This window comes from Pleurodeles waltl, chromosome 5 (assembly GCF_031143425.1).
Source record: "Pleurodeles waltl isolate 20211129_DDA chromosome 5, aPleWal1.hap1.20221129, whole genome shotgun sequence".
NCBI classification, from domain to species: Eukaryota; Metazoa; Chordata; class Amphibia; order Caudata; family Salamandridae; genus Pleurodeles; species Pleurodeles waltl.
Genome location: NC_090444.1, coordinates 539,285,727 through 539,297,838, shown reverse-complemented (window position 1 = coordinate 539,297,838; position 12,112 = coordinate 539,285,727). Strand labels below are relative to the sequence as shown.

General features: G+C 42.8%; 1 protein-coding gene across 1 annotated transcript in view; it reads left to right on the top strand.

The window, feature by feature from the left end:
* Nucleotides 1-12,112, top strand: part of EFEMP1 (EGF containing fibulin extracellular matrix protein 1) — a 572,290-nt gene that overhangs the window by 412,697 nt on the left and 147,481 nt on the right. Inside the window, exon 7 of the mRNA XM_069234365.1 lies at nucleotides 7,452-7,574. Within this exon, the coding sequence (XP_069090466.1) occupies nucleotides 7,452-7,574 (123 nt within the window). The remainder of the gene's footprint in view (nucleotides 1-7,451; nucleotides 7,575-12,112) is intronic.

Sequence of the window (12,112 nt, the reverse complement as noted above, 5' to 3'; positions counted from 1 at the left end):
GGCGTATTTTCCATGTTTACTCTCAGGCTTTGAGCCAAAGGCTCAATATACAGGTCAAAAAGAATGGGAGACAGAAGACAACCCTGCCTGGTCCCTCTTCCTGTTTTAACTTGTGCAGTGAGGCTACCATTAACCAGACCCTGAGCGCATGGCTTTATCTTAGATCATACTCAATACATTTAGAAACTCACCCTCTATTTCAAAACATTTCCACGCACCTGCTAGATATTTCCAATTGACGGGGTCAAAAGCCTTGGCCACGTCAAGGGTTACGACTGTGAGGTAGGCTCCTAAGGTTGTTGCTAAATCGATCAATCATATCAGGGAGTGAGTCAGTTGCCTCATTTGCCTCTCAGGTAGGAAACCCTTCTGGTCCTCATTTATTGTGCTGCCCACCACTTTAGCCAAGCTAGCAGCTAGAATACTTATAAAGACTTTATAATCACAATTTAAGAGTGATATCAGTCAATAGGACTGACACTGTGTTAGAAATGGGGTTTTTGGTTGGCAGTCAGGTTACTTCCTGTCCAAGCAAAAGCCCTCACTCTAGTCAGGGTAAGTCACACACTATCCAAGATTATCCTGTGCCCACCCTCTGGTAGCTTGGCACGAGCAGTCAGGCTTAACTTAGAAGGCAATGTGTAAAGTATTTGTGCAATAAATCATACAATACCACCATATAGCACCACAAAAATACACCACACAGTGTTTAGAAAAATATATAATATTTATCAGGATAATTGTAGGTCAAAAAGAATAAAGTTGCAATGGAAAATTGTAGAGATATCACAGGGAAGTGATATAGAGTGTCTTAAGTCTTTAGAATGCAATACAGTGTCTTTCACGCACAAAGTACCTGGTTTCTGGTGGAAAATCTCCTCAGAGGGCCACAGGAGAAGAGATGCGTGGAAAAAGGGGTGTGTGCGTCGATTTCTCCTCAGCACACACAGACTTGCGTCGGTCTTTTCCACGCGGGGAAGTCGGGCGTCGTTTTCCGGCGCGCAGACAGTCTCTTTTTGTGGATCGCGGGGATTACCAGATGTCCCGGGTCTGTGCGTGGATTCTCCTGCTTGTTTTCCGGCTGCGCGTCGTTCTGCGGGGCTGCGCGTCGAAGTTTCGATCTCACGGTAGGCGTCGCGTCGATTTCTCCTTGGAAGTCGGGCGGCGTTGTCCTTGCGAGGCCGTGCGTCGAAAGTTTGGTCTCACGGCAGGCGTCGCGTCGATTTCTCCTTGGAAGTCGGGCGGCGTTGTCCTTGCGAGGCCGTGCGTCAAAGTTTCGCACTCACGGTGGGTGTCGCGTCGATTTCTCCTGGAAAGTCGAGCGGCTTGGTCCTTGCGAGGTTGTGCGTCGAAGTCTCGATCGCCCCGAGGGCGTCGCGTCGATCAGCGTCGGTGTGCGGCGTTTTTCTCGCCGCGAAACAAGCTGTGCGTCGAAAGTTTCGGCGCACGGAGCGTCCAAGTGAAAGGAAGAAGTCTTTTTGGTCCTGAGACTTCAAGGAACAGGAGGCAAGCTCTATCCAAGCCCTTGGAGAGCACTTTCACAGCCAGACAAGAGTTCAGCAAGGCAGCAGGGCAACAGCAAGACAGCAGTCCTTTGTAGAAAGCAGACAGGTGAGTCCTTTGAGCAGCCAGGCAGTTCTTCTTGGCAGGATGTAGTTTCTGGTTCCGGTTTCTTCTCCAGCAAGTGTCTGATGAGGTAGGGCAGAGGCCCTGTTTTATACCCAAATGTGCCTTTGAAGTGGGGGAGACTTCAAAGAGTGGCTAAGAAGTGCACCAGGTCCCCTTTCAGTTCAATCCTGTCTGCCAGGGTCCCAGTAGGGGGTGTGGCAGTCCTTTGTGTGAGGGCAGGCCCTCCACCCTCCCAGCCCAGGAAGACCCATTCAAAATGCAGATGTATGCAAGTGAGGCTGAGTACCCTGTGTTTGGGGTGTGTCTGAGTGAATGCACAAGGAGCTGTCAACTAAACCTAGCCAGACGTGGATTGTAAGGCACAGAAGGATTTAAGTGCAAAGAAATGCTCACTTTCTAAAAGTGGCATTTCTAGAATAGTAATATTAAATCCGACTTCACCAGTCAGTAGGATTTTGTATTACCATTCTGGCCATACTAAATATGACCTCCCTGCTCCTTTCAGATCAGCAGCTGCCACTTCAACAGTGTATGAGGGCAGCCCCAATGTTAGCCTATGAAGGGAGCAGGTCTCCCAGTAGTGCAAAAACGAATTTAGGAGTTTTACACTACCAGGACATATAACTACACAGGTACATGTCCTGTCTTTTACCTACACAGCACCCTGCTCTAGGGGATACCCAGGGCACACATTAAGGGTGACTTATATGCAGAAAAAGGGGAGTTCTAGGCTTGGCAAGTACTTTTAAATGCCAAGTCGAGGTGGCAGTGAAACTGCACACACAGGCCTAGCAATGGTAGGCCTGGGACAAGGAAAAGGAGCTACTTAAGTGGGTGGCACAATCCGTGCTGCGGGTCCACTAGTAGCATTTAATCTATATGCCCTAGGCACCTGGAGTGCACATGACTGGGGACTTATAAGTAGATTAAATAGTTCAATCAGGTATGATCCAAAGTTACCATGTTTACAGAGAGAGAGCATATACACTTTATCACTGGTTAGCAGTGGTAAAGTGCGCAGAGTCTAAAAACCAGCAAAAACAGTATCCAAAAACGAGGAGGGAGGCAGGCAAAAAGTTAGGGGTGACTACCCTAAGGCTGTCAGGTCTAACACACTGTATGGGATTTTTAGCAGGTTTTAAAATCAGGGAGATAATGGCCTCATTTCAGGATACTGCTGTAGGGGAGCCCTCCCGCAAGATAGCATTAAACAGCTTAAGCCAGACCGGGATCACTACCTCAGACATCATAATGTAAAACTCATTTGAAATCCCATCTGGGCCTGCTGCGTTCCCCTCTTTGAGTCTCTTAACCGCCGTCAAGACTTCACTCCTGGTAATCTCACCACTCAGAACTTGTTGCTGTTCTTGAGTGAGTCTAGGTAGACATTTTTCCATTGACCATCTATCTAGCCCTTCCTTGTCTACTTCCAGGGTTTCTGAGTATAAGTCCTGGAAAAAGTTATGAAATGCTCGTTCTACCCCTTCACTTCCCTCCACCACAAGGTGTTCCTCCTCATCCCTAATTTTCCTAATGTAGTTCTGGGTTCGATCCAATCTGGCTTTCCACATTAGCAGCTTCCCGCAGCCCTCACCCTGCTCATATTCCCTAGCCTTACTAGTCTCCCAGTGTTGTAGCTTTTTCTCTTCTAATTTCAACTTAAATTAGGGCCCCCAGTTTTTCCTCTAGCCGTTTCCTTTCTCCCTGAACTTGAGTTGTATGTACAAGATCAAGGATATTGAAAATGGATCAGAGATGACAAAGGCATAAAGCAGCTCTGTACAAGGAGGCCGGACAATTTGCAGAACGATAATAAAGCAAGTTGGACACAAAAAATAAACTCATTAAATGTTCTGTAGTTTTGTGTGAATTTCCCAGCTGAGCCTTAAATATAAGGCTGTTGCCCTGGTCACGTAGGTCATAAGGTCACTTAGTAAAAAGAATATTTGGTCTGCTCTGTTGACAGCCTGCTCTTTGCCCAAGATCTTCACTATCATGTTGGACCTCACCTTACAATAGTGGCTGGAAACCAACATAAAGTGTTCCAGTCCTCTTCCTCACCTCACAGGCATTTATCAGAAACCTCCTGGTTGTGAGAGTTCCTAAATGTATTTAGTAGCAGGTATTCCCCCACACCCCCAGGCTAAGGTTCAGAGTCTTCTTTCTCCGTGGTTTGTTAGCATGACGAGGTATTGTTGAGGGCACAGGGATGGATCAAACAGACCAATATGGGAACTGATTATTTTAATTGCCAAGGGCAGACAATGTTTCCTGGAGCTTTAATGTCAATACTTGTTTATTATGGCATTTTGCCTCTTGCGTGATAACAGGTTTAAATTAAAAGATGGTGATGTGTCCAGCCTCACTGCTTCCTTACACCATTCGATGGCATAACTGGATTTTGGCTGCATAGTAAAATGTTCTTTCCATACCTCATTCACGAGATGGGCAGATCTTGAACTCAGCTTTTTAATTCTGTATTTGATGGAGGCAAATTGACATTTGGACTGTATCAAGGAGTAACCCACGCCTGCCACCAGCACAGCATGCGGAAGCTTCCTGATAATTTGAGCAATGTTTTCCAAAACTACTTCTCACAACGATGGATCTGTAGGATCTATGACTGTGTCTGTTCACCATACACAAAATTGCATTGGTAGCCGCTTCGAGTTGCCAGTATTAGTTTGAATGTGGGTTGACCATTTCCGTGTTTTCGTGATTATAACACCCAGATATTTGAAAGAAGCCACTTCCACAAGTTTCTCTTGATTTATAAAGACATACTTCGATAGGCACTTGCTCCTGAAGGTAATTATCTTGGATTTAATGGAATTAAGGGGCATATTTTTTACGCAAATCCGACGCAAAACTAACTCCATATTTATACTTTGGCGTTAGACCCGTCTAGCGCCAAAGATCTTGGAGTTTGCGTCATTTTTTAGCGTGGACACCTTCCTTGCGTTAATGATATGCAAGGTAGGCGTTCCCTTCTAAATAATGACTCAGAGGCATTTGCGCTGTATTTACACTCCCGGGAAAAAATGACGCCCGGGAGTGGGAGGGTCAAAAAAAATGACGTCCAGCCGCTTTAGCGTCATTTTTTAACGCCTGGTCAGGGCAGGCGTTAAGGGACCTGTGGGCTCGGAAGGAGCCCAGAGGTGCCCTCCCATGCCCCCAGGGACGCCCCCTGCCACCCTTGCCCACCCCAGGAGGACGCCCAAAGATGGAGGGACCCATCCCAGGGAACTTAAGGTAAGTTCAGGTAAGTATTATTATATTTTTTTTTTGTGGCATAGGGGGGCCTGATTTGTGCCCCCCTACATGCCACTATGCCGAATGCCCAGGGGACATAAGTCCCCTGGGCATGGCCATTGAGCAAGGGGGCATGACTCCTGTCTTTGCTAAGACAGGAGTCATTTAAATGGGGGTTGGGAGTAAAAAAAAATGGCGCTAATCGGGTTGAGGCGAAAATTTTGCCTCAGCCTGAATTGCCCCATTTTTTGACGCCCAAGCTCCATTTTCCCCTACGCCGGCGCTGCCTGGTGTAAGTAATTTTTTTTTACGCACACCAGGCAGCTCCGCCGGCTAAGTCATACCATAAATAAGGCGCCCGCATGGCGCTTTGGAATGGCGTTAGCCGGCGTTAAATGTTTTGATGCACAACTGCGTTGGCGCAGTTGTGCGCCAAAAAGTATAAATACGTCCCTAAGTACCAATTTGTTTGTCGTACAATGAGTTTCTATTGCTAGAAACTGTGCCTGCAGAGCTGTTGGGGGTCTTTTCTATAAGAATAGAATTGTCCACGTACAGTAAAGCTGGGATCTTGAAACCATTAATTGATGGGACATCAGGTGATACTTTCAGAACATCATCATATATAGAGAAAGAACAAAATAGGAGCTAGAAGGCAACCTTGTTTGCTAACACCCCTGTTGGTGTATAATTTCCTACTGATGTGTCTCTTTAGGCCTAGCATCACCTGAATGGAAGTTCGGAAGTGTGACTTTTGGATGAAGGACTGGAGTCCTGGTTCTATGTCAAGGATGGCCAATTTTTCCCAAAGGTGGTTTCTTGACACTAGATCAAAGGCAGACAAAAAGTCTAAGAATGCCACATACAAGGGGAATTTTTATCACTATGCCGGTCTTGCAGATTAGGTGTAGAAAGATAGAAATCTGATCAATTGTGGAAAGTCCCTCGCTAACTACCTTGTATGGGTGAAACGATTTTCCCATTGCTGACCCACTCATCCAGGACCCTCGAAACCAGTTTGGAATGTTTTTTACAGTTGGTACCAAAGACAGTGAGTGGCACCCTCCCTAGGGGCAGTGGGTGACACGAGTGGTGGAAGAGAAGTGCTTAGGAGTAGTAATGGGTGGCACCCTCCTAAGAAACAAATTGGGACCATGCACTTATTCATTATTATTATTGTTATTATTAATATATATATTTTTTTTTACAAATTATGTACTGCATCCACTTCCCAGTAGATCCTGTTCCTAGTCATCTGTTCCCAGGAAGTTTGAAATCCAAAGTCATTGAATGAAAAGGAAGAACATAAGCTAACATACGTTCATTTAAATTATGAGACTTCAGCTATCTGCGCTAGAACAGTATTACCAGTTCAGTTCAAGAAAGCATAATGTTTTTACTTATTTTATAGATGTACCTTTGTCAAAATGCGAAGTCAATGGATGTCGAAAGACAAATAAAAAGAGTTAATTTTAGAGGTGGTGAATCATGTTTTAAGATCCCTCCAAGAGACTAACTAACAAAGCTCTCTCCTATTCTTACATCGCCTAACAAATTCAAAAGTCTTTCACACCTATGCAAGGAGTAAATACCGCTTACTAATTGACATTAAGTAAGCTCATTTTAAAGAGAATGTTAAACTAAGGTCCATAAAGTGCCACTCTGTCTACATGAGTTAGTGATTAGAACAATCAGAAGTGACATAAGTTTAGATGCACAGAGTGTTTTGTAAATTTGGAATGTTTCCCAATACGATGGTAGTTCCTCGTTCAAAAATTGTATCTTTGTGTGCTCCTTCCAGTGAAAGCAACTGACTACCCACAAATTAGTAGTTTTTTGAGTACTCACAAATCTCTTGCAAGTAAATTCCTTTGCAATGCATATAAATGTACTTCTGTGAAAAGCAGGAGCAAGTGCTTTTCCAGGGTATGAAAGTTGACGTGATTCCTCTATATTCAGTTGGGGGGTGAGGGGGGTAAGAGGTAATTGAGAGATTGCCTAATCAGATTTATGCATGTTCAATTTTCCATGGGATGGAAATTCTACAAGATTACATTTTGAACATGTGAATACTTAGCAAACTGTGTGTGTGTGTGTGTGTGGGCGTGTGCATGTGTGTGTGTGTGTGTGTGTTACCTTAAGTTTACAGCATTGAAAACTGATGGGTTCTGGTAATAATTACCATTATTTATCACTGCCTATGCACCAGAGAAAATGCATGGAATGTGAAACTGGTCATTATTCTTAAATATCAATGAGCTCTCTAGTGATACTTTGGGTTAAAATAGGGACAACATTAAAAGCTAAGTCTTTGTGAATCATGTCTCTGCTGATATAACCCCATAAAGTTATAGTCCCTCAACAAGTTAGTGATTTGGAGATTGCCAACAAGATGATAACTTAAAGGTTATAGGATAAATTGGCCTGTTCAGTTTAACTAGTCAAGTGTCTGAAAATTTAACCCATGGTAAAGTAGTTTTATTCTCAGTTTACCTTTCATCTAAAATCGCAGCACTAGTAGTATTAAATGGCTCCAGATGTAAATTTATATATTAAACATTTTATTGCAGACATAAATGAATGTGATTCTGGCAGCAATCCTTGTGCCCAGCAGTGCTACAACATGATTGGCTCATTTATGTGTCAGTGCAATCAAGGCTACGAGTTAAGCAGAGACAGGATCAACTGTGAAGGTAAATATTCACTTAATTTAAATTGAAGTGATAATGTAGATTGTTTTGAAATGGTTAAGAGGAATTGATTTGTAGCCTGCCCTGAAGATCTGTTTATTGTTGTGACTGTCACTTATTTTCAGGTTATCTTGCGGAAACAGTTTGATAGTATTATGTGCATTTTGTGGCTCTGAAAATCATTGTCTGGCAACAATACTTTCGCTGACTACTCTTTCTGCTCATGTTAAGTGGTCCCCCTCACCTTACCAAAATGTCTCACGTATCTAATACTGATTCTTTCAATAACAAATCTTCTACAGCTTAAAGACTTTAAAATGTTCCAGTTACCATGAATGCCCCTTGTAAGCTTGAAAGAACCTACTTATAACAATATCCCCTACAGCTTCTAAACCTAACCTATCTCCATTTTCAAATAAAAGGGTGCCATATTTGTTAAAAAACTAGTGAACATCTCTGTATCCCCCCACCATTTTTTTCATGCCCTGTAAATAAATTATCATTAAACCTTTGCCCCCAAAATCCTCTCTAGTCAAGCATCCAATTTTGAGAAAAGTAGAAATCAATTAATTAATATTCAGTTTTATTAGGAAAGCTGTATTCATCTGGGCCCAAGGTAGTTTAGCTTTGAGTCCAGGCAAAGCACCAGTGCCAATGTTCTTAGTATAGTTGATCACTGGCTTTATCTAGCCTACCTACAGAAGAAAAATTGCCTGCTTTCAAGAGTTTTATATCATGTACGTGGTAATGGTTGAAATACATACTTGTGTAACCCTAATGTAAAACAATAGGAGAGATGAGCTATTACCCACTAGAACCAATTTCCTACAGTGACTCCTTACTTGACTGTGATGTTTATGGAATTTCCTAGGGTTGATAAATGATATATTCTCATTGAATTTTTTAAAACCTGCTGCTGCACTCTCGGCAATTAAAATTATATTCTTTTTCACATATGTAAGTAAGAAATATGCAATTGTGTACATTAAAGAAATATTTAACATTTTTAAAAATATGTGAATAAAAAGCAAGTCTGTTAATTCCAACATGGTCAGGATTAAGGGCCCGATTACAAGTGAACTGAAATAAGGTGCAGGAATATCCAAGGGCAGTAATTAACATTTCTGGCCAGTATCCCAGTACTTAAATGCTTAAAGCAAGTGATAAAAGGCATGAGGGCCATAGGGCTGGTAGATGTGACTGCATCTGGGGCCAGTGGAGGCTCATGAGAGGCAGGGGGAGTGGTCCAAGCTCCTCTGTGGCATAGGAGTGGCTCGCAAAGGGGCCAGGAAGCATGTGCTCCTCCACCAAGTGCAGAAACACTGGGGCACTTGTTATCTTACATTCCAAGTTATGTCAATTGTGTTTGAACTATTTCTATTAAATCATTAATTTTTTATTGGTAAACACTTGAAAGACTATTACTCTTCCTAATGGTTTACAGTTTGGTGTGAGAATAGCTTGCAGGCCCATAAGCAAGCTGTGATTTTCTCCAGAGCACTGGCTCCTCTTAGATATGCAGATGATCTTATGGACTGTCATCACATAATGTTAGCTAATAAAAGTCTTTGCATCCTGTGTTGGCATGTGATGAGACCCTTGTTCTGTCAAGTATATTTCCTACTTCCTTAGCTATCTACAATGCTCTACTTTGTCTTCGATGTGCTTGTGCTATGACTATCAGATTTCCCTTGGGATTCCTTGACTCACCATTGATAGCTAGGCCACAGGGACAAGGGAATCCTCAGGAAAAACGTGTGACATTTTGTGTGTATGTGTACCAGGGTAATAACAGTACAGGAAATAAATAGTGACATCAAATGTAATTGAACAGACAAGATTGTACTAAACAAATTAATAGAAATGGTTAGAATAATATCAAGGAGACATAAGAGTAAAATAAATAACACATTTGCTTAAAAAAATAAATCGTATATTGGGAATAGGTGAAAATAAAGTACAAGAAAATGGAAAATGGATCCAGATGGTTAATGAGATTAGCAGCTCTTTGCATTTGGGCAATAACGGGAAAGCCATCAACTACATCAAAATAAGAAGGGCTGGTAGAAGTATGTGATCTTGATCTAATTCACATTGGTCCTCTGATGGGGACACGTTTTCATAGTTCTAGTAATCCTCAGACAGAACTTCAGGGTGAGGTCACAGCTTGGCTCTTGTGCCAGGATGATTTGGGGGCACCCCGCTTCACAGGTTTTATTCTGCCCTTTTCAGCACCTTATGTTTCAGCAGGGACCCCTCTTAGGACATCAGGATTTCTTTTAACTTCATAAAGCCCTTCAGATCCAAACTCACACGTCTGTATGTCTGGATTTGCAACATGCAATGCACTTGGTTCCCGTTTCCCTGGGGTCAGCATCTTCCTCTTGGGTTAAGAACCGTACAGCTTTTCAACATTCAGCTCCTAGAAACAGACTGCTCCCAGCAGGCAGTACCCCGTGCACTGAAAGGCCTAAGTAGCAGTATGGTCCCAGTCAAGACAATGGCTTCCCTGGCTATAGTATCATGGCTTTGATAAAGAAATTAAGGATGGTAGTGGGACAATCTTCCTGTGCCCCATGGCATGAAGTAGATTTTCTTCTTGCAGTATGCATGGAAGCTTATCCTCCAATGTTCTCAGCATGTGTTGCAGTGCCAGTGGGTCACGCAAGGATTAACAGGGAAGCTAGCATAATACTGTTGAGTTACCCAAAACCAATTGTTGAAAGTTTCACATACAGCACCACTAGAACTTTAACTCCAAAGTGATGCAATTTTAGTTTAGCGCTATAAAGGGCAAGATGCAAAGAAGAAATCCCTAACCCTCCCATCTCTACCCAATTCCATCCATAAAGGCTGCTCACTTAAATTAAGTCATTTCTAACCCACTACAGTCCAAAGAGATGCCATCCTCTCCTGCTACCCCTCTCCCAGCATCTCATGCTGGCTTTTTTAGAAATAAGGGGCTAGATATAAGGCCATATGTTTTGCGACTCGCAATTTGCGATACATTTGCAAGTCGCAAAACTAAATGTATAACTGTGTCAACCACACTGTCTGCAATTCCCAATGGGGTCACACATTACCTACCTCATTAATCTTCAGAAGGTAAGTTGCAATTTGCGACCCCATTGGGAATGGCCGCACTCACAGGGATGGTGGCCTGCTGGGGTCAGCAGACCACCATGTCTGTGACTGGTTTTTAAATAAAGCATTTTTTTTTTTTGCAACCCGCTGTCCTTATATAAAACAACAAAAATGAAAAGTTTTTTTTTTCAGTTATTCAGAGTAGGCAGTGGTCCGTGGGACCACTACCTGCTCTGCAAAAATATTTTTGCTGCCATTCACAAGCGGGGAAGAGGCGAATATGTTACCACCAATTTTAAATTGGTGGTAACTGTGATTGTTTTGCGACCACAATGGTGGTCACAAAACAATCATACATGCCATTTTGACTCGCAGTTAGGAAGGGACACCCTTCCTAATTGCGAGTCTCAATCCCTATTTTGTGAGTCAGGATCTGCATGGCGGCTCAATAAATAGTCATGGTACATAAGAAAAGGACATTTTGTAGTCGCAAAAAGACACAACTCATCTTTTGTGACTGCAAAATCGGGTCATGATGTGCATTAGATTAATCTTTGAAAAGTTTCATGGTTGCAAACGGCCCAATTCACAGAATCAGGATGTTTGCAACCAAGAAAAAGCATTTTCCTCTCTGCAAACCCAAATGTGCTATTCACTAATCTATTTATCAAATCGCAAAATGGGTTTGCGTCTCACTATGAGGAAGGGATGTGCCAAGGGCGTCTCTTCCCAATAGTGACTCGTAGTGGCATGTATGATTGTTTTGTGACCGTGAATGCTGTCACAAAGCAATCGCAGTTGCCACCAATTTCAAATTAGGTGGTGACCCATTGAAAAGGGAAGGGGCCCCTAGGCACCCCTTTGTGGATGCATGCAAAAATGTTTTTTAAGTGCAGGCAGCGGTCCCACAGACCACTGCCTATTTTAAAAAAATGAAACTGAAACGTTAAATTTTTTGCTTTTTAAATGCATCCCATTTTCCTTTAAAGAAAACAGGCTGCATTAAAAAAAAGATTGCTTTATTTAAAAGCAATCCCAGACATATCGGCAGGCCACCATCTCTGTGATTTTTGCAATTCCCAGTAGGTCGCAAATTGCAACATACCTCAATAATATTAATGAAGTAGGTCTATTTGCTACCCAGTGGGAATGGCAGAAGAAACTCAGTGGAGTTTGGTACAAGTGGAATTGCGAGTCGCATGGAATCGCAAAGTAGGAAATCGTAATTCCAAACATTCGTACATATGGCCCTGAGTGTCAACAGTTCTTTTCAATACCAAATGTTTTTGCTGAACATGCTGGTCGCGATCTCACCTCCTGTTCAGTGCTGTTGTATTGTTGCCCTTGAAACAGAGAAACACGTGTCCTCTCATGAAGGCCACCCAAAGGTAAGGTCAGCAACCAGTTTTAAGGCTGAAGGTAGAAGTAGTTGTCAAAAGGGCGTCAAGTAAAGCATG